This window comes from Taudactylus pleione, unplaced genomic scaffold, assembly GCF_031769625.1.
Source record: "Taudactylus pleione unplaced genomic scaffold, aTauple2 ptg000214l, whole genome shotgun sequence".
Taxonomy (NCBI): Eukaryota; Metazoa; Chordata; class Amphibia; order Anura; family Myobatrachidae; genus Taudactylus; species Taudactylus pleione.
In genome coordinates, this window is record NW_028284616.1 from 11,710,514 (window position 1) to 11,735,787 (window position 25,274).

At 44.8% G+C, this 25,274-nt stretch overlaps 1 protein-coding gene across 1 annotated transcript in view; it reads left to right on the plus strand.

The window, feature by feature from the left end:
* The first annotated feature begins 529 nt into the window (after positions 1 to 529).
* The window catches only part of MAP1S (microtubule associated protein 1S), a 58,908-nt gene continuing 34,163 nt past the window's right edge, over positions 530 to 25,274 (plus strand). Inside the window, exons 1-2 of the mRNA XM_088478462.1 lie at positions 530 to 685; positions 7,192 to 7,293. Of these exons, the coding sequence (XP_088334588.1) occupies positions 571 to 685; positions 7,192 to 7,293 (217 nt within the window). The 5' untranslated portion in view covers positions 530 to 570. The remainder of the gene's footprint in view (positions 686 to 7,191; positions 7,294 to 25,274) is intronic.

Below are 25,274 nucleotides of genomic sequence, written 5' to 3' on the forward strand. Positions count from 1 at the left end.
TCAAAGTATTTTACTGCAAATTTTCAAATCTGTATCTATAATAAAATTTGAGATGTGAGCATTAAGGCATTACTTTTTTTAACAACCCTCGTAAAATAAAGGGTATTAAAATAAATAATAGCCATGTGCAGTTTGCTTCCAAGTTCCTGGACACTTCTGCAAGTATATTTGTTTACACAAAAGAATCGCAGATGGGCAAACAGTCTAACTGATGATGGGGCCATCACTCACACTTGCTGTTAACTTAGCATTATGTTTATGTAACTGGCGCTGGTATATGACATTATTTTGCAGCACTGTAAAGTACATGTTGGCAACACGCATTCTATTGAAAGGACAACACTGAGCCCTCGCTGCTCAGCTAGAGAGTAGAGACTCTGTCTACAGCATTCTATAGTGGCTGAATCTCCAGTATTCTCAAAGACAACGCGGTCACCACTGAGGGGCTTAGTGGGTGTGACTTTGGTTGGACTCGGCCTCCTCCGTGGGCGGGTTCCGGCTGCTGAGCTGACCGCCGCTGACTACATCACTCTCCGTGCAGCAATTGTGCGTGTTGATGTCACATGCAAGATGGCGGCGGCTCGGGTGGGTCCTGGGCATCCTTGCTGCTCCGGGCTAGTGGTGTGTGGCGAAATCTGTCGGGGACAAGGGCTGGTAAAACGGGCGGTGAGCGACCTAAAAAGAGGTGAGATGCCTGGGTGTGACCGGCTGTATGTGATTATACCGGCTGCTGCACTCTGCATGGATGTGTCTCTATTGCATATTAAGCTCAGGGCTGCTCTGATCTGGATGTGTACTGTATATTGCAAATTGCTTGAGCTCCGTCCCCGGTGTGCTTACTGGCTGCTATGCACGGGTTAATGCAGGCCAGGCTGCAGTTGAAATATCCCCAAAGGACCATGCATGTATGAAATCTCCTCCTTCACTTCATTTTATATATCAGATCTCAGCTGTCCAAACCACTTTGCTTTGCACAATCGCAGTGACTGTCAGTTACTAGTTGTGTTTGCACTGTGCACTCCTTACTTCTAGCTGTCAGAGAAGTTGTTGGGTGATAAAGTAACTTTGAGGTCAAATTATGTCAACATCATTCCTGGCCAAGTCTTCTCTAATTTTCTGTGTGTTGCATTTGACCTACTTTTATATACTAAGTTCTGAAAAGTGATAAAGTGGAGAGTAATAAACTACCAGCCACTCAGCTCCCAACTGTCATGCCACAGGCTGTTTGAAAAATGACAGCAGCTGATTGGCTGGTGGTTTATCACTCACCAATATATCACTTTCCAGAGCTTAGTACATCTGGCCCTTAGTGATCAACTATTTTTAATTAATGCATGTTAAGTTGATTTACTTTTGAATGGAACATAGAAGTGGGGACCCCAGTAACACCCATGGCACTTACATTTCTCAAACTCTTTCATACTAGAGTGATTAAATCTGACAGCAGCACTTCTAATTAACTGCAGTTGTATGTATTTTTTATTTTTTTAAAGTAACATATAAAAATGAGTTGTGTTGTGATTAAATGGGCATCCAAGCCAGGTCCTTGATTAATGCTGGGTACACACTACACCAGCGATGACATGGTACATTGCGCCATTTGTGCACACTGTATGATGCAGTGGATGATGGAGCACAGTGTAGTTCCATTCTGCATTTAGTGGCATGGCAAAGTTCATCGCATTGTCCCATCTGTCGTGCTGCACATCAGATGGGACAATGTGATGAATGACCTGCGGGCACGTGCGATCGGGCGTACATGCTATGCGTTCCGCATTATATATCGTTCCGATCCGCGTCGGAATGCTATATCGTGCAAAGTACTGCGTAGTGTGTACCCAGCTTTAAAAATAAAATAAAGCTTCCATTAGCATAACCAAATGTAATGACAGAAAAGAACCCAGAGATTAATGTAATCTACCCTTTTTTTTATATAGTTTTGTTTTTTTAACATATCGTCTGTAACAATAGTCATATGTTTGCATGCCTTCTTACTTTCCTTTAGTGTATAAGTCTGTTCCACAGTTGCTACTATTTGTTTTTTGTTTTTTAAGAAAAAGTTATGTTACATTTTAGCCAAACTTCAATTTCATAATTGTGTAATTCTCTTAAGATTACACCTTTCTGTAACTATTTAGGTCTATGCTTGGTGAGCAGAGCCAGTGGGGGAGATGTACGAAGCCCAGAAACGGTATCAGCACACGTTATGTGCGCTGATACCGCTTCTCCCCGTGCGCCCCTGTCATTATCGGCGCTGCTATCTATAAGATAGCAGCGCCGACGGCAGGGCCATGTACGAATGGTCATAACGCATGACCGTTCGGCCGGCTGTAGCTGTCGTTATCGACAGCTACAACCTGGCGCTAGCCTATCCCCACAGCAGGGACAGCGCTGTCACTGCTGCGGCGGATGCCGGCTCCAGGGCTCCACGCGGGGATCTCGCGATACTTGCGAGATCCCGCGCATGCTCAGTGGAGCTGGCCGGGAGAGAGACACAACGCATCAGCACTAGGCTGATGCGCTGCCGTCTCTAGCGGGTAGCGCCGGAGGGGGGAGTTAACGCTCCCCCTCTCCGACCGATGAGATGTTTATACATCTCATCGGTAGTACTTCCTGCTTCGCCTCGGTAAAGAGGCAAAGCGTTATAGCGGCACGTTAAGTGCCGCTATAATACATCTACCCCATTGTCTCCTACATGCACTGAGATCCAGGCATTGTGCTGGATGATTTCCCATATGAACAAGTCTTTCCCATTTACACTTCCAAGTTATGCCGGATACACACTATCACCACGGATTGGTCAGCAGACCGGTCTACAGTCCGCACGGCCAATTGGTAAGCTATACACACTTACCAATCGGCCTCTCGATATGTCTGGCCTGACATCACAGCTGGGTGGGCATTTAAACTTGCCCGCCCAGTTGAGATGTCAGTCCCTGCAGCTAGGGAATGGGTAGTCAGCGGGTCACCTGTACATTGGCTGTGCTGCAAGGCCAACCTGATATGTCTGTGTACGAGGTCATTTACAGGCATATCGGGTGTATACACCTGCTGATGTGTTTGTGATATATCTTTCATTGGGCCAAATTCATTTCAATGTGAAGATGAATGGCCGCGGGAGGGAGCTCCCGCAGCTATTCAATACACTGCGCTGTTTGCCTAGTCTGGAATTGGTTAAGTCGGAGAATGCCGGTTCTCGCGACTTAACCTGGGTGTTTAGTCATGAGAACCAGCATTCTCCAACTAAAGTGCCGGCCGCGCGGCTGTTAGTGCTGCGCTAAGCCGCCAAACAGCTGCGCGACCGTCACTTTTGTCGGATTTATCCTTGCTTCCCCAGGCGGGTGCGAGAAGAAATCCTTTAGCCCGCCCAAACAGTGCTGTGTATTGAATAGCTGCAGGTGCTCCCTCCCACGGCTATTCATCTTCGCATTGAATTGATTTCGGCCCATTGATTGAATAAATGATATATTGACAAGTGCGTACCCGGCATTATTCACTAAACTTGTAGATTGATGGCTGTGCTGAACACTTTATCATTAAAAAAAAAAATTGCCATATGTACTGTAAAGTTGTTCTGATTGTGTTGTTTTTGGGCCAAACTGAAATGGATTACACCAAGAGTTGTTGTAGATTAAGATTACATTTGTTCTTCTGCACCTCCTGAGTGCGAAAAAAAAAAGTGCTTTGCTGGTGGCCACAAGGAACCTGCATTCCAACAGTTTACTGGCACCATGCGGCCATTGTCGCTATTTGAATTGCCCCCTAAGAATGATGCTATATTTGGATTCTTAACTGCTGATTGTAGCAGGTATCATCAAAGAATGTACAGTGTTTCTGTATAATTTATATTTCTAGATTTATATTTTTTAATTTGTTAATAATCGAGTCAAATGATGACTTTAGAATAATTTTTAGTTTGAATAAGTTATTGCAAAAATCTTCTGTATTTTGGCTACCAAAAGTAAGCATTCAGTAACATTTATACCTCTTCCACCAAAAACCCTGGTCCTACCTGGGTTTTCAGACATGGTTCCTACCCAGGTCAGACACCGTTTACACAGCATCTGGGTTATTCTCAGGTCAGCCCCGTTCACACTGAACCTGGGTCTGCCCTGCTAAACTTGTGAGGTCATAAAAAGTGGGAGGTGACTGCTCCACAACCACCAATCAGCTCTTTTTAGGCATGACCCAGGTCGGATAACCCGGGTTGCGCCATTTACACTGTATCATTACCCAGGTCCATCCTTAGTCCGACCCTGGAAGCTACCTGTGTTGGATTGCTGGGTCACTTGACCTGGGTTATTTTTCAGGGACCCTTTTACATTTAGCTGCGACCGAGGTAGACCCAGCAAAAACCCAGGTTTTTGCTCTGGTGTAAAAGGAGCAAGCAAAATGTAGATCTGAGGTGAAAAAGTAGAAAAAGAAAACCCTAGTATGCTAGGGACCTACCTGACAGAGGTTACCCGGATGTGGTGGGCAGGCCCATAACCTTGGCCAAGATTATGCCATAAACCTCTATTCACTGCAAAAATGTATTTATATACAATCAGTTAATTTGGAGTTGAGCACCTGTATTTCTTCTTTTTGTGCATATATCAATTGACTCCACAGGTAGCACCTCCAATTATGTGTGTATGTGTATGTATATGTGTGTATATATATATATATATATATATATATATATATATATATATATATTTTAGTATGTATATATAATTAGTATGTATGTTCAAGGTGTGCAGTCTGAGGTCCATTTCCTGAGGTGAAATAGTACCTTTACCTAGGTGTTAATCTATTGGGGAGTTTGCAAGTTTGAAAGAGTTTAGTTCTATTGATAATTCAAGCCAACTTGCTATGTTTGAGAGCCTTGTTGGTAATCCAATCAACGCATGACTGGTCATTGCAAATAAGAAAATGTTGTCAGGCTTTTTGATACCCTGCCAAAACAGTGATTTGCATAGCGGTATCGGCCTAATGCCAAGATATCATTCTGGATGCTTTCACGTCTGTGTTTCCATAATATACAATACAGCACATCCCGGGGCGGGAATGGGATATATAACTTAATAGGCTGGGGGTTGTCATACAGTAATGGCTTTTAAGAAACATTTGTTCTCACTACTGATTAAAATCAAATATCAAATGTATGCTTCTCTGTACTGTATTTATCTGATGGAATTGTATTGGAAATGAAATTCACAGTGCAAGTGTGCTGTGAGAACGGCTCACAGGACTCAACACCCACCTAATTGAATTGCCCCCATAGGGTAGTGTAGTTTACTTTTATTTTGTAAGGATAAGGGTCCTCTTGGATGGGGGAAAGGAGTAGAAATGAGGTCTAAGATGTTCTCTATATTGTGCTGAAGATTATATTTTTAGCCAAAAATGTCATGATTTATAATATAATATTTTTAGAGACTACCTTGTTCTTATCAATATACATAATGTTATGTTAACTGCTGGTTGGTATATAATAAATTAATGGGAGAGTTAGGATGATGGTGACATACTAACACAGAAGTTGGGGATGGAAAAAATATGGTGCTTAGCAGAATAAAATTACACGTTCACTTATGATTGGAAAAATGGGTGGTGGCTAAAAAGTCACATGGCATGGGCAGTGTTTAAGCAAATGTTTAGTACCTGCTAGCTAAAGAAGAAGTCGAATAGATTATTGGGGAAATATAAATGGAAAAATAGATTTGTGTGACGATGAAATAATGAATACAGAAAGGTTGATATACGAGAGTTATCTACGAGCTGGTTGTTGGGGAGCATTTTTGGTTATTACATAATTAAATATTTAATTACTGATGTAAAGTAGTTAAGGAAAAAACAACCAGAAATAGAGTATGTTTAATGCCTTTCTTGTAGTTTTTAGGGGGAGGGGGGGATTATTCAATTGTTTCTTGGACGCTCTTACTAATAGGAGCAATACAATTGAATTGTTACACACAATGGGAGCAAATTCTGCGGGCACCCATATTTCTGCTTCTGAGGTGGCAGGCAGAAATAGTCGGTAAGTGTTTTGGGCACCCAAAAGGCAGTTTGAGCGTACTAACCAGTATGCGTTATGGTGCTAAACACTGTGCTTTTGGCTGCGACAAGCAGTGGGCGGCCTACGGCAGTAGTGCCCAATCAGAGCAACAATTGAATTGCTCCATCTGGTGCCCATTACTTAGAGCACCCCTCTCCCCCAAAAAAACAATTCAATCTCCCATGCAAGAGTTTAGAGTATAAATAATGCTGAAATAGAACTTCAACAGTGTGGATAATGCAGAACAAAATGCAGTGTTGGAGAAAACCATTATGTTTATGATTAAATTAGATGCATTGAGCTTGTATGGTAAAATATTTTGTTTAATAAACTGTATAGGAAATGGTAGTGTGAGAACAGAATGGAGAAAATGCAATTACAGGTAGAATAATGAAAATGCAATGTTCTTTTGGATACAAAAACTGTAATATTGTTATAAACTGAGAAAGCATAAAACAGTAAATAAATGTAGATGAATTACAATTACATACAGAGATATGCAATGCAAAGTAATGAGTCAAAATACTGATATGGTTATGAATAAAGAAGGCAGAATACCATAAAATAAGTGTAGATGATGGCGCTAACTAGAAATGCAGTTGGTGGTAATACAATGAAGAAAGTATCTTATTTTTTTTCTGTGAAATGGAATGAATAGCCACAGGTTTGGTTAGTGGCATATGATAACAATAGTTGTCGGAGAAGAAGGAAGATGCAATGATGCCTGTGGTGGCACTAGGTCAGTGACAGGGTAAGGTGCTATAAGCTCTTACTCTTAGAGCATTTTGGCTTGCATAGGCATGGAATAGTTTCTCATGTATTTAATGAAGCTATTTCTGTAGTAATTATGGTTTCAAGAGGGGCATCGGGTTGAGCAACCGTTGGCATGGTTTCCATGCAGGCTCGATTCTCTATAGTGGCAACACATAATAAGAAATTTGTTTTATAATGAATGCTGTTGCTTGTACAAAAGTCACTGTCTGGGTAGCGGAATTTAGCCTGTTTCGCGTCTGCTTCCTAAGGAATAAGTTTGGTTAGTCCATGCCCCATGGATGTTATGACGCACTAAATTTGTGAACGCCCTAACACTTGTTACTATTTATTTCTTTTTTTACTTTGCAATATGCACTAAACAGTCTTACTTTTCTTCATAGGTTTTTGTTCGTGGGACCTAGATTCATCTGTCTGTAACTTGGATGATCAGCTGAAATTATTTGTGTCTCGCCATTCGGCCACATTTTCCGCAGAGTTTAAAGGTATGGTAATTATGATTATCCTTTATAAATGTCACCACAGGTGTTCCGCAGCACCTTACAAAGTACATAAACATAACTGAACAAGAAACCAGTGACTTACAGTACAATACAGGACAATTTTAAAATCTCTATGATGAAATCTTTGTAGTTTCTGCTTTTAATTTGCAGGTTTGTGTATTATTTAATTTTTAAATCTGTTAATATCATACTTCTCCCTGTCACTTTGGCCACACATGAGATTGGGAAGGTTTTGTGAAGAAGTAATTCTGAATGCATTGTCTTTTCAATCTGATTTCATGACCTATAGCTTTCAATAGGAAGCACTGTTTCCTTGTACACAGGAGTGCTGCAGCTGTGAATGCATACAACAGGATGTTAATGGCTAAAGTGCTCTGGTCAGTAATGTTAGTGTGACAGTACCCAAGTACACTACAGTTTGGTAACCGCTTTACAGAAGCTAGTTAAAGCTCTGCAGGATTCTACTGTATTTATTTTCTAATGTTATCAAATACAAGGGGAAAACATGCCGCTTCCTTAAATCCCTATCGGTGATGTGGAAGAGTGGAGCTGGTAATACTTAAATTCACCATGATTGCAGCTAATTACTTGTCTTATTGGTTTAATTTGCTGCTAAATTACAAAAAAAAGGCCCAACGAGCAAGCTCACTGGAAGTTGGCCACATAAGGCAGATCCTACCACTTGACCTAAAGCTGGGTACACACTGGGACAATGTCGACACCTTATGTCATTTCCGGCTGAATCGGAACGTCATATCGGCCGCATCGCTCAGTGTGTAGGCCGATGTGTAAGGTATAGTTCTGTTCATTACCTCGTTTTAATGTGTACCCGAGATATGATATGTCGGCTCTTATGGCCGGCATATCGTACTAGTACACATCACTCAGTGTGTACCTGGCATAAGAGCCAAATAATAGGATACTTTTCAATTTAGCCACCTAGGGGTGACTACTGTGAACAGATCTGACCCGATTACATAGGCGCTGATTCGCACTCTGCTGTGACTGCTTTAGCGTCTTATACTGTAGTCGCACCTGTGACTTTGTGCTACTGCTGGTATCAGTCCTTCCCCCTGATGTACAAGCCTGCGTCTGAATGTGCATGGACCGAGACGCTCACTTTGAAAGCCTTTAGGTGCAATTATCGTTAGCACTATCAAAACTTGCGCCAACCCTATGGTACGTGCAGATTCTCATCTGAGTATGGCCTCCAATGTGAGAGATTAAGCATCTGTGTACACAACCAGTTTAGCGACACGCCTGCGGCAGTCCCATAAGCACCCATAAGACGGACCATCTCCATCTATTTGTTTAGCCACCTCCAGGCACCACCTAGGAACCAGTACATTTATGAGACCGTAAGTCTCAATCGCAACTGCGCCTCTGTGCACATGGACTCTGGACGCTTGCTCTGTGCAACTTAGATGCATAGGCAGTATTGAAATGTTGCTTATCTGTGTCTTGTTAAAGCATTATTTGCAAAACTTGCATCTATTCCAGTAGCCGAGTGTCTGATGTGTCTAAATGATTTAACAGTAGAAATGTGTTGATTGTAGGTTGGCTCGCTGTTATCTCTTCTACATGTTACGATCACAACCCCACATTACCTATGAATAGCAATTTGTGATTGCAATGATGCATGTAATTTAAATGAAAGAAATATTGCAAATCGTATTCTATATAGGACTGGTGATGAAGTAGGGTTCAGAGAAACCCACAGTGCATAAAGCACATGTAGTGGTTGTTTGGTTGTCGAAAAATTACTGTGGATGCGATCAAGTTAGTGTCAATCCAAGAATAAATCATTGACATTTCATGTGCAGATTTGATAACATCAATCAGTATGGCTGCAGAACTGTCCTAATTATTTATCAATATCTTATATATACTTACCCTATACTATACGTTTCCATTAGATTATTCATTAGAAGAGCTCGAACTTATCTGTATCTGACGCCTTGCAGTGAGAGATACAGATTGTAAACTGCAAAGAATATGGTGTGCTGAGTGAGACGGCATGTTCCTAATTGCATAGCAAAATAATTATTTCACTATTGTAAAAGGATTCACAAGAGATAATTGTAGAAAGTTTATTATATAGCAGATATGTTCATATAACAAATCCCAGCACAATTAGGATTGCAGGGTCCTTATGAGATCAAATAGATACAATATATAGCGGCTATAGAGCAAATGAATGTTAACTGTAAAATGGATTTGTTCAGTATGCCATAACTTAATTGCACCTGACATGTTATGGTGCGAGAGACATATTTTACAATGAATCCTGTAAATACAAGGGAACCAGTTCCATTGGCAGCCATACATGCCCACGCCATGACACTACCACCACCATGCTTCACTGATGAGGTGGTATGTTTTGGATCATGAGCAGTTCCTTTCCTTCTCCATACTATTCTCTTCCCATCACTCTGGTACAAGTTGATCTTTGTCTCATCTGTCTGTAGGATGTTGTTCCAGAACTGTAATTACTTTTTTAGATGTTGTTTGGCAAACTCTAATCTGGTCTTCCTGTTTTTGAGGCTCACCAATGGTTTACATCTTGTGGTGAACCCTCTATATTCACTCTTGTGAAGTCTTCTCTTGATTGTTGACTTTGACACATATACACCTACCTCCTGGAGAGTGTTCTTGATTTGGCCAACTGTTGTGAAGGGGTTTTTCTTCACCAGGGAAATAATCCTTCTGACATCCACCACAGTTGTTTTCCATGGTCTTCTGGGTCTTTTGGTGTTGCTGAGCTCTCCGGTGCGTTCTTTCTTTTTAAGAATGTTCCAAACAGTTGATTTGGCCACACCTAATGTTTTTGCTATCTCTCTGATGGGTTTGTTTTGATTTTTCAGCCTAATGATGGTTGCTTCACTGATAGTGACAGCTCTTTGGATCTCATATTGAGAGTCGACAGCAACTGATTCCAAATGCAAATGTCACACCTAGGGCGGAATTCAATTGTATTTGCGGCCCGCATCTCCCGTCTAAAGTGACAGGAGATCGCGGGCCGCTATACAATTGTCCAAGATGTTCGCGCTGATCGCGCCCATAGAGGTCAGGTTTAGCCGCGTAAAGCAGCTAAACCCGACCAAAGTGCTGGGCGCGATCGTGAAAAGTGATGTTTGGGCGCCCAAACATGTCACTTTTCGCACATTTCAGCTCTCATCCCCCAGGGGGTGCGAGCTGAAATGTAGCGCTGGCTGCTGATCGCGCCCGACAGGAGCAAGAATAGAATAGCTCCGTCGGGCGCAATAGCGGCTAGAAATAATTGAATTCCGCCCCTAGAATTAACTCCAGACCTTTTACCTGCTTAATTGATAATGAAATAATGAGGGAATAGCCCACACCTGTCCATGAAATAGCTTTTGAGTTGATAGTCCCATTACTTTGGCCCCTTAAAAAGTGGAAGGCACATATAGAAACCGTTGTAATTCCTACACCGTTCACCTGATTTGGATGTAATTACCCTTAAATTAAATCTGAAAGTCTGCAGTTAAAACACATCTTGTTTGTTTCATTTCAAAGCCATTGCGGTGGTGAATAGAGGCCAAAATATGAAAATTCTGTCAGTCCCAATATTTATTCACCTGACTGGTATATATATCGAACAGATCTATTGAACAGAAAGAGAAAATTAAATGCTTTGTAGATTTGAGTTTGTGAATTCAACACAGATTTAATAATCCCACTGTAAATTTATTGTGAATTCACTAGAAACCCACTGAAAATAATCCTACTTTGTACACCTATTCACTGTTGAGGAATTTAGAGTGTAACAGTTATAATTGCTAGAACTCTCATTAATGGTAACTGTATCCAATACACTCAACATTGATTTATATCTGATACATGTAACTAACATTACTATATTTTGGTGCATTGGTATAACGGATACACAGCTATTGATTTTAGGCACTAATTTCACCAGTTGGAGGTTGTTTGATAAATTTTTAGCTTACACCATAACTGAAACTGTAGTTCTAATCACATTTTCTTGGATACAGCAGAATGAGTTATAATTGAAAGCTACTAGAATCGACACATACTGACACAAATATAAGAGTACTCTTACTGAATATATGGAAATCTATTCTGGGTCAGATAAGCAATTATATTTGTGAAGATTATAGAAGTGTACCCTATATATTTGAGCAATTTAATAAGTCAAACATCAACACAGGATAATTAATTTAACATTTTATTGAGAGACAATCAAATAGACACCCGGCTACTTAAAATAATTTACAATCTTTTATTTGAATCATTTTTTTCACACTTTATACACAATTCTTACTTTATTTTTAAAAGGATATTTCACTTTTTGTAGTGTTTGATATAAAAAAATATATATTAGTTTATTTAAAAATATATATAAAGATTTCAATTTTAATATAAGTGCACCATATACAGATTCCCTTTTTTGTTTTTATTTTCCGTTATCGACATAAGGTGCGTCTCAGAAGCAGGCCCATAGTGCGGTCACATGAGATGGCACTCTTATATGATGTGCAGTTCTTTTAGGTTGAGTATCTACTGTCCTTGTGGCACAATAAAATTGGTGGGGTTATTGTGGAACAGCCCTATGACTTCTTTCGTAATTCAAGTGTTGCCAGATCGCCTCATCTGTAAAAAGTGTCAGAAATGTACCAATAATCATAATGTTCAGATCACATTTAGCGGCCAAGCAAGTTGGCTGCAATTGCACTTGCAGTGTGTGCATAAAACTAAATACAGATATTCACCTGTTACCTCTAAAACAGGTAAGCGGTTAGATTAGAGCTAGGGATCGCCAAGTGAGAATTGAATGCATGTACATACCTTATTTGCCATCCTGACAAATTACACAAATGCTTCAGAAACATGTTGTGAGCATCTTCACAATACAAATAATAAAATTGTCTCTTTTTGGAAACAAAGGTGCAAATATATTAATGACCTCTCTAACTGTGACGTCTTTTCATTTACTATGCACAAACGAAAAATGGGTGTCCCTTCAGAAATCAGAATGAACTTTGACAAAATTGGTTGAAAAAATAAACATCTGCACATATTTCTTGAGAATATATCTGCAGAATTATGGGCTTATGTATCAAGCAGGTTTTTTTACATAAAACTATGTAGAAGCTGCAGGTTCTGCATAATATGTATTGTACCTAATGTACAAATGGCACAATGCATGAGATTTCACAGAAATCTCCATCAAAGTGCTAATCACAGTCCCCATTATTAATAGGGACTACGATCTGACCCTATGTACAAAACTCCAAAAATCTAAGCTTTATGGAGTTTGGCCCCGGTAGATTACACCATTTTCACATGGTGTAAACTGCTTTAAGCCTATGGGGGCTTAGGAGTAGGGGACGGCTGGCTCTGGAAGCTTATCAGTATTATGTTACATGTACAACTAAATAGATGGTTTAATAAACAAAGCGTCTACACTAGAATCTGGGATGGATAGAAATGACTGAACATAACTTCTAACAACAATTACATAGCAACATTATCCGTGAAACAAACACTGTAGAAAGCACAACATATAATATGGTTAGGTATGTGGTGTGATCACTGGACACATGCTTTTCCTCTTACCATAGTAGTTTTTTATGATGTTTGTACTGGTAGTTTTATGCAAACTTTGTCTATGGGACACAGAGTAGGATAGCTACCCATGGGTGACTCATAAACTGGCTGGAAGTATGCACCCTTAGGAGCTCCTTGGAGTATCTTGCTCTATTTTGTTGGTGAATGTACATCAGACTCTGTAATAACTGGATTTTTCTGTCTGGTGACTTCTATTAGGGGGGGTGGGGGGGGAAATAAAATACAGTTCTTGTCATTTTTTTCTTTTTCCTTTTGGTAGACCGTTATAAAATTTTAGAATGTCAATATAAAATAGAAAAATACTATAATGATTTTGTTGAATAAACTTAAAGTACTACTGAAAGCTGAACGGGACCCAGGTTGCATCGACCCGGGTTACCCGTTCACACTGAACCAATGTTCAACTCTGCTCGTTACCCATGTTTAAATGCTAGACCTGGGTTATTTCAACTGGGCCCTTTCACACTGAGCAATGTGCCGGGTTGCTGCACGTTCGCAGGAAATAACCTGGGTTATTGCTGGAAGTGTGAAAGGACTATTATAACTCAGTGGTTCTCAACTCCAGTCCTCAAGTACCCCAACAGGTCATGTTTTCTGGATTCCTTTTAATCAGGCACAGGTAAGTTGATATATTTAGCTGGGTCAGTAACTACCCAGACAGAAATCCTGAAAACATAACCTGTTGGAGGTACTTGACTGATGTTGAGAACTACTGGTATAGAGGAATGAGTGCCTGCACATCAAACTACAGGATGGACATTTTTTTCTTTTATTGAGCAGGGGCTGTCCTGTGGGAATAGTACTTTAGGTATGTACATTTCTAAATAAACAAAACCTATCCCAGGCACAGTATAGATAGAAGGGCCCATTTTCTTAAAACCAAATAGAGCAGGGTTACTGCTTTTCTGTGTCAACTTGAAAATATAAATCGAACAATACTCTAAAAGTGCCTCATAATTAAGGCAAAATTGATTTTCAATATAACAATCAATAAAATTCAAATAAAAACACACAGCACAGATGCTGTAATGGTGGGTATTACTGCCTCACCAAACTGAGGTCTTGAGTTAGATTCCCACTATGGCCCTAACTGTGTGGAGTTTGTATATTCTCCCTGTGCTTGCGTGGGTTTCCTCCCACACTCCAAATGTGTGTGTATGTATGTATGTATGTATGTATGTATGTATGTATGTGTGCATATGATAGGGAACATAGATTGTAAGCTCCACTGGATCCGGGACTGATGTGAATTACTAAATATTATCTGCAAAGCGTTGCGGAATATGTCCGCTAAATAAACAACTGGTTATAAATAAATGGTATTAAACGTAAAAGGCTAAATAGCTATAACATTCCTCGTACTCATTTTAAATTCTATAAGCCCACGTTTGAGTCCCAGTTAGTGCAGTGAAAAATAACCCCTATCTCCAAAGTGAAGGCATGTGTAAAACTGCTTTTGCTAGTTTAGGATAAAGTTCTTGTAAATAAATGAATGTTAAGCCAATATATCTTAGGAACTCTTTGGCTGGTAGCAGCCTCCCTCAGGTTTCCGAGTCCTAGCTTTTGAAATCTGGCTTATAAGCAGGATCCTTGTTGACTTCTCAATCCAAAATGTAGTTCAGCAGCAGTGAAATCACAGTAATCAATATGAGAGGTAGGATTCCCCGCTTTAGGTTCCTGACTAGTTTCTGTGTCAGACACTTTTCTGAAAGGATCAGCATTTAGAGATCTAATAACTGCTGTTTTAAATCTCCTACTGACAGTGATTTACCTCTTTAATAACTGCTGCCGCAACTACATTTTGATTTGAGAAGTCAACAAGGACCTTATAAGCAGTATATCAACAGCTAGGACTTAGTAACCTCCCTCAGGTTTCCATCAGCCGAAAAGAGTTTGTAAGATATATTGGTTTAACATTCATTTGTTTATACTGACTAAAATGGCAAAAGTATTTTCTACTAAAGAGTTAAGCTTTCAGCCTCCCAGGATGCACTAGGTCCCCCTCCTATACCCCGCCCCCGAGCCAAGGCATCTCAGTTTCGTTTGGTGCCTGGCCGTAGTCGGAGGCACCTGCTAGAGGGGGGCTTAGAAGAGCCCCTGAAGCTTTTTCTTCATGCAGCTGTGGCTGCACATCTGGATGAACAGCATGGACAGTCAGTCCTGACGTCTATGCTGTCTTCCCTACACCCCGCCGGTACCAGAACGCCGGTACTGATCCGGGGATGCTGGTGGACATCTGGGGTCACAACTAGCGGTGACCCCAGATGTTCCGGACCATGGCCGGATTCAAAGGGGACAGAGGTAAGCAGCGGGGTCCCGCGGGGGGTCCCCGCTGATCACATGGTCCTAAGTCCCCAGGCAGGGGGCTCCCTGGGGACTGGCTGCAGCATGGAGCCAGGCGACCAACCTGCGTTTCCACTACCCCCTGGGACAGCGGACCGCAGCAGAGCGGTAGCGCTGTGGCGTCCCAGGGGTTAAATGCATGCCAGGGGAGCGCGCCTTCCCTGTCTCACAGCCGGCGCCTCCCCCGCTGCACACAGCCCTCTCTGCACTGTGCTGACTGGCCCTGTGTCAGCGCTCCTCACCCAGGCCAGCCTTCTCTCTGCTCCTCGGTGGCCATCTTTTCTGAAGCATGGTGAACGCTGCTGGAAGCCTGCATTGGAAGCATCGTGGTCTGGGTCCCCCCGAATACCTCTCCTCCGCTGTGGTCAGGTCTGTGTATGCAGCGCTGTGTCCTACCAGGCCCTGTGTCTGTGTAGTTGAGTGATCAGCGCTGTTAGTGCAGGAATTGTTATTTCTCTGCATTGTATGTGACTGTGCTAGCGCTGCTGCCTGTAACTTTTTTTTCTAAACGGTCAGCTTTATACTGTCCCTGTTTTTTCTGCTAAGCCCTTGCGGTGCGGTGCTGCAGGGTGGTCTCTCGCCTCTTAAATATATAATTGGTGAGAGGGGTCACATACGTGGTGCCATCATGTCTGAAAGTGATTTTCCCCTCCGGCTACAGTGTACTACGTGTAAAGTACCGTTAGCGGAGGGGGAGGGTAGCGCGGAGGGCCTCTGCCGGCAGTGTTTGTCTATGGCGCGGCCTCTTACGGTTACTGCACCGGTACAGGAGCCGCCCTGGGCTTGTTTCGCTCAAGCGCTTACAGCCTTAGTAGGCCAGTTAGCTCCGCAGCCCGCGTTTACACCGATGGGTTTGTCCTAGCAGTCAGTGGTGTCGTCACCCATGCAGGGTTTCCCACGACAATTGGTGGTACCCCACAGTCTCCCTATTTCCCCGCTCCCGGTTTCTCAGGAGCCAGCGTGGGTTAACTCCCTGACGAGTTCTGTACAGCACTTGTCGGATGTGTTGCAAGGGGAGTCTGTGATGCGGCCGCATAAACGGCCGGTGGCGCCTGTCGGCTCCTTATGAGGATGACGAGGGGACGTCTGATGATGGGGAGATTCTGGATCCTTACGATCAGGAACCTCTCCATGCTAAGGACGCTGATGCTAAGTCCAAAGTATATATTCCTGGACTTATTCGGGCGGTCCGCACAGCCTTGGTGATTGAGGACGAAGTTCCCCCAGCGGCTAAATCTAAGTATGCCTTTTTCAAAGATGTGAAGGGCGATGCCACAGTCTTTCCTCTTTCGGGTCAGTTGGTGGACCATTTAGAGGAGGCGTGGAAACAGCCTGGCAAAAGATACCAGCCGCAGAGACGCCTGGCGGTGGCTTATCCATTCGCGGATAATTATTTAGCAAAGTGGGAATCCCCTCCAGGTGGATTCTCACGTGACCCGTCTTGTCCGTAGTGCCACATTGCTGATGCCATCCATGTCCTCCCTTAAGGATGCTACAGACCGCAAGGTGGAGATGTGCCTGAAGTCCGCTTATTCCCTTGCGGGGGGGGCAGCACGGCCGGCTATGGCCATTTGCTGGGTTGCCAGAGCGATGGAGCGCTGGGCGGATTCATTAGAGGCTTCTTTTGATTCCGACTGTCCGGCCGAACAGGCAGAGTTGATTGGCAATCTCCGTGATTCGGCCACCTACATCAACGAGGCGGCCCTAGACATTAGTACTCTGGTGTCTAGGATTTCTTCAGCAGCGGTAGCTGCTCGTCGCACCTTGTGGCTGCGATCCTGGAAGGCGGACGCAGATTCCAAAAAGGGTCTGGAGGCGTTGCCGTTTACCGGAGAAGTTCTTTTCAGTCCGGATCTGGATAAGATTGTGGCCACGCTGGCGGCAGCCAAATCGGCTTGTCTCCCGTCGGCCGCTGCTCCTTCTGGTTCTGGACCATCGTCCTTTCGGTCATCTAGGGCCCAGGGCAGGCCCAAACCACAGTCGTTTCCTCGACAGGCTGGCCCTAAGAAATCGGTCAAGCCCCGGAAGCAGACATGGAGTACCAGACGTCCGGCCCCCAAGCCAGATGACAAGCCTGCGGCCTGACGGTCCGGGCCTCCCTTTGGGGGATCCCAGGGTGGGAGGCCGCCTGCTGCAGTTCGCCCAGTGTTGGTCGACCACTACGACAGACACTTGGGTTCTGGAGGTGGTCTCCCACGGGTACGCCCTCTCCTTCCGGCACAGACCCCCGGCTCGATTCTTCACCACTGGTCTACCATCAGACCGGAACAAGGCTACGGAGCTGCGGAAGGTATTGCACACTATGCTCCAGGCTGGAGTTATAGTGCCTGTTCCATTCTCCCTGAGGGGCCAGGGTTTCTATTCAAATCTTTTTTTGGTACAGAAACCCAATGGGTCGTATCGTCCGATTCTCAACCTCAAAGCACTCAACAGGTCTTTGCGGGTACCGAAGTTTCGGATGGAGACCCTACGGTCCATCATTCTGGCGCTGGAACCTGGGGACTACATGGTGTCATTGGACATACAGGACGCTTACCTGCATGTCCCTATTCTTTTGCGCCATCAACAGTTCCTCAGGTTTGCAATCCGCAACGACCACTTCCAGTTTCGGGTGTTACCTTTTGGCCTGGCGACAGCACCACGGGTTTTCACCAAGGTGATGGCGGTCATGGCGGCTTCTCTGCGGCTGCAGGGAGTCCGCATGTTGCCGTACTTGGACGACCTGTTATTGGTGGCAGGATCTCCAGAGCTCCTGTTACGCCACTTGGACCTGACCATTGCACTGCTGCAACGGCACGGCTGGCTAATCAACTGGCAGAAGTCCACTCTAATCCCGTCTCGGAGGATTCTGCATCTTGGAGCCTTATTGGACTCGGGACAGCAAAGGATCTTCGTGACGGAGGACAAGATCTCTGCTTTACAGTCAAGGGTGCGCAGTTGTCTGCACAGCCGCCGGGTGTCCCTACACTCGGCGATGAGGTTACTGGGCTCCATGGTGTCGGTGTTCGACATGGTGGAATATGCCCAGTTTCACTCCATACCTCTGCAGCACCTGATCCTGTCCAAGTGGAACGGGCTGCCTCAGTCTCTGAAGTCCCAGACGATTGTGCTCACCCCGGAAGTTCGCCTGTCCCTTGCTTGGTGGTTACAGACGACCCACCTCAACAAGGGACGTCCGTTCTGGGTTCCAAATTGGGTCCTGTTGACAACAGACGCCAGTCTTCGGGGCTGGGGAGCGGTTTTGGGTCCACACTTGTTCCAGGGCAGGTGGACGCCGACAGAAGCGGAGCTTCCCATAAATATCTTGGAAATCCGTGCGGTCTTCAATGCTCTCCAGCAGGCACATCGGTTTCTCCAGGGTCACCCGGTACAGGTCCAGTCGGACAACGCTACCACCGTGGCCTACATAAACAGGCAAGGAGGAACTCGCAGTCTGGCGGCTCTCGTAGAGGTCTCTCGGATCCTGGTTTGGGCGGAGCGCAATCTTCCGGCCATATCAGCGGTCTTCATCCCGGGAGTGCTAAATTGGGAGGCGGACTTTCTAAGTCGCCAGGACGTTCATCCGGGGGAATGGTCCCTGCACCCGGACGTTTTTCAACTGCTGGTGGACAGGTGGGGTCTTCCAGAGATCGACCTCATGACGTCCCGGCACAACAAGTTGCCGGTGTACGGGTCTCGCACAAGAGACGAAGGGGCGTCTCTGGTGGATGCTCTGTCCGTCCTGTGGACGTTCCGGTTCGCATACCTGTTCCCTCCGGTCTCCCTTCTTCCATGGGTAATCCGGAAATTCAAACAGGAAGGAGGGACGCTCCTGTTGATAGCACCCGCGTGGCCCAGACGGCACTGGTTCTCAGACCTTCAGGGTCTGTCCGTGGTCAGTCCTCTGCGGTTGCCGCTACGACCGAACCTTCTGTCTCAGGGTCCTTGTCTTCACCCGGACCTGACTCGGCTGTCTTTGACGGCCTGGCTGTTGAGACGGCCATGCTGAGGTCCTGGGGGTTTTCCAGCTCTGTGGTGCGTACCATGTTGCGAGCTCGGAAACCGTCTTCCGCGAGGATATACCATCGCGTGGGGCATACGTTCTTCCAGTGGTGTCGACCGAGAGGTTATGCACCGCGGGAGTTTCGTCTGTCTCGGATTCTCGCCTTCCTACAAGCGGGACTAGATCATGGGCTTCACCTTGCTTCTTTGAAGGTACAGGTTTCGGCCCTGTCTGTCTGGTTTCACCGTAGGATTGCTATAATCCCAGATGTGCGCACCTTTATGCAAGGTGTTGTCCGCATTCAGCCGCCCTTTGTTCCACCTGTGGCGCCTTGGGATTTGGCTGTGGTCCTGAGGGCACTCCAAGGACCGCCGTTTGAACCACTGGGCTCAGTGGATCTTAAATGGTTAACAGCTAAGACTGTTTTCCTTCTGGCTATTGCTTCGGCCAGACGTGTTTCTGAGTTAGGGGGTCTTTCTTGTAGACCCCCTTTCTTGGTTTTTCATGGGAACAGGGCAGTGCTCCGCACTCGGCCCGAGTTTCTTCCCAAAGTTGTTTCCCAGTTTCATGTTAACGAGGAAATCGTTGTTCCGGCCTTTAACTCACCGGGTCTTTCCGTGGGTGAGGCCTCTTTGGATGTTGTGCGGGCCTTAAGGACTTATGTTGACCGCACTTCTTCGTTTAGGAAGTCGGACGCTTTGTTTGTCCTCTATGGCTTCCGTAAAAAGGGTTGGCCTGCTTCAAAGCAAACTTTGGCAGCCTGGATCCGTATGGCTATTTCTGAAGCTTATCTTCATGAAGGCCTGCCGGTTCCTCCTTCTGTGAAGGCTCATTCCACTAGGTCTGTGGGTCCTTCGTGGGCAGCTCGACGTGGTGCCTCTGCAGTCCAGATCTGCAAGGCTGCTACGTGGTCCTCTGTCCATACCTTCGTGAGGTATTACAGGTTTGACACCTTCGCCTCTCAGGATGCTTCCTTCGGGCGGCGGATTCTCCTTTCTGCACAGGAGCGTCCCCGCCCTTAAAGGATACTGCTTTGGGACATCCCCAAGGTATCCTGTGGATACCCTATGGACCCTGAAGTAGAAAATATGAGATATGGTAAGAACTTACCCTTGTTATCTCTATTTCTACGAAGTCCATAGGGTTCCACAGGACTCCCGCCCTGTCGCACCTGTGCTGCAGATGGGCTTTGCTCTGGTCACCGGTTTTCCGTCTCCCTCTGGTGAGAATGTGATTCTTGTATGTGTCCAGATCTTTTTTCTCTCTCTTCCTTCTCCTCCTCCGGCCTATGGCTTGGTAACTAACTGATATGCCTTGGCGCGGGGTATAGGAGGGGGACCTAGTGCATCCTGGGAGGCTGAAAGCTTAACTCTTTGGTGCCCGATGACTGACGTCACACCTATACCCAAGGTATCCTGTGGAACCCTATGGACTTTGTAGAAATAGAGATAACAAGGGTAAGTTCTTACCATATCTCATATTTTCTCAAATACTTGCATTTTGGAGAATTAGAGGTTATTTGTCACTTCACCAACTGGGACACAAATTATTACCAGTTATTTATATAGCGCACCGATATTACGCAGCACCTTACAGAGTATTTTGGCTATTCGCGTCCATCCCTGTCCCAGTAGAGCTTACACTCTATTTTCCCTATCACATGTACACTTAAAAACACACACAATTTTTTTCTCGGTAACCAATTAACCTACCCGTATGTTTTGGGATTGTGGGAGGAAACCCACATATGCGGGCTTATGGAATTTATTGTGAGTAGCAGGAATGTTATGGCTATTTTGCCTTTATGTGCTTTTTGTTTTTTTTGTTTTTTCTTTCACAATTTGTTTATGTTGAATAAATGTCTTAATTACAAGGCACTTAGTATTATTTATTTATATTTTCAAGTTGACAAAAAGCAGGTTGTTACTACATTTCTAAAAAAAAAAAATCTATCTGATGGTAATTTAGTGTGGTTATGTAAAGTGGGGGCTTGCTGCTTATTTCAGGATAAGGTTACTGTTCTGCATTTGTTATTCAGTCCCTCTGACCTGTAAATTCAGCTGTTTACAGCTGTTACATCCATGGTCAGTCTATTATGTGTTTCACCAGATGCTTCAAGGATCTTGTCATCTCTTCAGCTTTCACCACTGTAACAGAAGTTGTGGTTTTAATATTTTACTTTGTGTAGGTATATAGGCAATCTACACATTATATCCTGGTTTATGTACCAGTCCCTAGTCATTCTTGTGTACATGTCACTAACACTTAGATTGTTACATAAACTTGGCTAGAAAGGGAAAGTATGCTGACCTATTTATTCTACAGTCGTGTGAAAAAATGGCTAAGCAAGATAACTGTTTTGAGAAACGTAATGTTTTCATTAGCTTTAGTGAGTAATAGATCAATGGTACATAATGCTCAGAAACCTCTCGCTGCTGGAAGGGTAGTGTCAAGAAATGGTATACAACAAATCTGTTCCAAGAGCTTTTTTATGTTTATATGATCCTACTTTTTTTATAATTGATTTTATGGGACCCCATTGTACATGGGCTGGTATAGCATTTAGAAGGTGTGTTATAATATATATTTGCCATTTCATCCCATTTTAATTTGGGAATTACACAGGTTCTGTGGCCGATTAAAACCAGGCGAAATGGGGACTTGAAGTCAGCCAGCCACAGAATCTGTATAATTCATAAACGTCCCGAATTAAGTGGAATATATCACTCCATCTTTAGAATGAACAAAGTGCCCAGGCGCCTCTGGAGGTAATCGCATATAAAAGTAAGCATAAAAGCTTAGACCAGCGAGCGCTAAATGTGATTACTTTTGGGTTAAGTGGTGACCCGACCAATAAGCTGCTCCCATTAATACCACCAGGTTTGTTTATTAGAGTGCACATACCATTTTCTACTGCCTCTGGAGGTAATGTTATAATCATGGAGGATAGTCCATGGCTCTCACGGGACTTGTAAGATGCAGAAACAGGCTGGTGGCTGACACCTAGCCAGTCTTGGAAATCTACATTTTATTTCCTTGAAAAATTTCATCAGGACAATGACATAAACAAACTAATCTTACCTTTATACACCTGGGGGTTGTGTGTGTGTATGAAATATATATGACGCACTCAGACACGTCACATTGTTATGATCAACAACTAATAGCCAGAGTAACCGCTATGTGCAGCACAGACAGATGGGCTGGGAGTGACTCAATAAGGTGCTGGTAGGTTGGCATAGGTATCTGGAGCCATGCTGACTGCAGTGCATCCCACAGCTGCTGGAGTGTGCGTGGTGGAGTATCCATAGAGCGAACACAATGATCGAGGTTGTCCCACAGATGCTCAATTGGGTTCAAGTCTTGGTCGTGCTTGTCCAACCACTCTCAAACATATATAGCCGTGTGACATGTCGCATTGTCTAGCTGGAAGATCCCATCTGCATCAGGGAAGACTATCAGCATGTATGGGTGTACGTGCTCTGCAAGAATGGATTCATAACCAAATTGGTTGAGGGTGCCTTCCACATAGATGAGTGGGCCCAGAGGATGCCATGAAAACATTCCCTAGATCACCACCAGCTTGTGTTCTTCCAGCAATGGTTGCGGGGTGTTTGTTCTCCTATGCTGGATGAAGCAGAAAACGTGACTCATCAGAGAACGCAACCCTTCGCCAATCAGCAGAGGTTCAATTGCAATACAGGTGAGAAAATTGAAGCCTTTTCCGCTGATGCACCTTTTATTAGCATAAGTGCAGTGACCATCCATTTGCTTCAGAGCCCCATACACAGCAGGGCTCGCTAAACTGTCGTTTTAGACACACGTCTGGTGGCCCACAGGTTCTTTTTTGGCAGTGAACTGTCCCACTGTAGTGTGTTGCTCTGCCCTCATGCACTTTCATAGTCAACGTTCACCTCTCACATCAATGGCACGTGGTGCTCCGCAGCTTCCACGTCTGTTATTCGCAATGGTGCATTTTGTCCAGTCACTATACACCTTCAACACAACAGCACGCGAACAGTTAACACACGTGATGCAGTTATTATACCTACAGCCTGCACCCTGGCTGACAAAATCCTGGCACCGGAATGCCACTATCCGTACAGAAGACCGGTGCCGGAATACCGACAGTAGTGGAGATGCTGAGGCCGGAATCCCGACAGCCGGGATGCAGATTGTAAGTATAGTGGAGCTGGTTAGGTCTTAGCCGCGGGGGGGGAAGGGAGGTTGTGTGGTTAGATTTAGGCATCACGCGGGAGGGGGGGGGTTAGGCTAGGGGAGGGGGCGGTAAGGTACCGCTGGAGGTGGCTTAGGCACTAAGGTGAGACGGTTAGGCACCAAGGGGGGAGGGGATAGTTAGTGTTAGCGTGCAGGAACAGAGGTAAGGGGGGGTCGGTTACCATACTCTTATTGGGATCATGCGCATCGGGATGCTGTTGTCGGCATATTGACAGCAGGCATCCCGACTGACTGACAGAATTCCATACCGATTCCTCACAAACTGCGCTGTTTTAGAAATACTGCCATTCTTGTCCCGAAAGCCAATAATCATGCCTTTTCTTCTTTGGGGTCCATGGGGTCCACAGCCATTATGTTGGGGTATATGGATTTATCCAGGCACCAAACAGTTAATCCAAGTTCTCAGCTCCCAGGATGCACTCTGTCCTCCCCCATATACCCCGCCCCTGGTTATAGGGTGTCAGTTGTTCTGTTTGGTGCGAGAAGGCACCGCACTACCAGTGGGACTGCTGGAGAAGTCTCAAAGACAAGTTTTTTTTTTTCTTTCCTCAGGCGGCATGTTCTGAGCAGCTAAGCGTCTGATAGGAGACACATGTCACCTGCTCCATCTACCCCGACTGGTACTTTCGGCAGGGGCATACGCTCTGGACCGCGACTGGGTACAGGGGATGCAGCTAAGTATGATTGCGGGCGGCTGCCTTCGCCGCAGTCACGTGTGGTCCATCCTCCGGCATGGAGACTGGCTAGGGGGACTGCTGTTGTGAGCAGCCAGGGAAACCTGCCTGCTTTCACTAGACCACCGGGACTTGATGTGCCTGACAGCCAGGGGGATGGTGGCGGTCATGTCAGTGTGCCGGGTGGGTCCATGCAGCATAGGGGGTGCTATGTTTCCCCGGCGACCCCAACCCTAACTACGGCCCTCACGAGGTTTCCTGCGTTTGGGTTGCTCGTCCCAGCCTCCAGCTTTATGAGTTTGCCACAGTCACTCCTGGGTGCTCTTCATGGCTGGTTACTCAGGAGGTATTGGATCAGTCTCCCTGTATGCCTCTACCTTTGGACCAGGCATACAGAGCACCATATGCTGCTAAGCTTCAGGCTGTTCGTAGTTCATTGGGAGCCTAAATTGCTTAAGCTCTACAGATTATATAGATAGAATAAATATATAGATATATATATGAGAGAGAGAGAGAGAGAGAATATTAGATATAATACATATGTATTGTTTGTGACTTTTGTTTGTTTGTTTGAAACTGTGTGTGTGCTAGAAAGTGCTAACCTATCACTGTTTCCCCTTTTATAGCCCTCTGCTACAGATGTGTGGGGTGATTAAAGGGATTAGCATTTTCACATGTGTACTCAGTTGCTTGCATAAGGAAAAATGATGTCAAAGGAAGCTGAAAGACAGGTGGCAGAGGCCCCTCTGTTGGTATCTTGTATAGCCTGTAAAGCGGGTTTATCCCCTCAGGATTTTATTCAAAATGGTCTGTGTGCTCACTGTTTTAGGGGGTCTCCACAGCAATTTAATTTGCCGGTTTCTAGGCAGGAACCCCCTTGTGCTTCTTTTTCCCAGATCCTGGCACAAGTGGCGGAACGGTTGGCCGTTCCATCGGCTCCAGTGATGAGAGATCCTCAGCCACTCAGCAGCTATGTCCTGCTACCTATGATGCCATCTTGGATGGACATGTATGCGCATACAAGTCAAGCTGTACCTTCCTCTTCAATAGCTTTTCAGCAGCAGCCACAGAAGGCCAGGCCAAAGGCCAGAAGTTGTTTGGTCGCTCATATG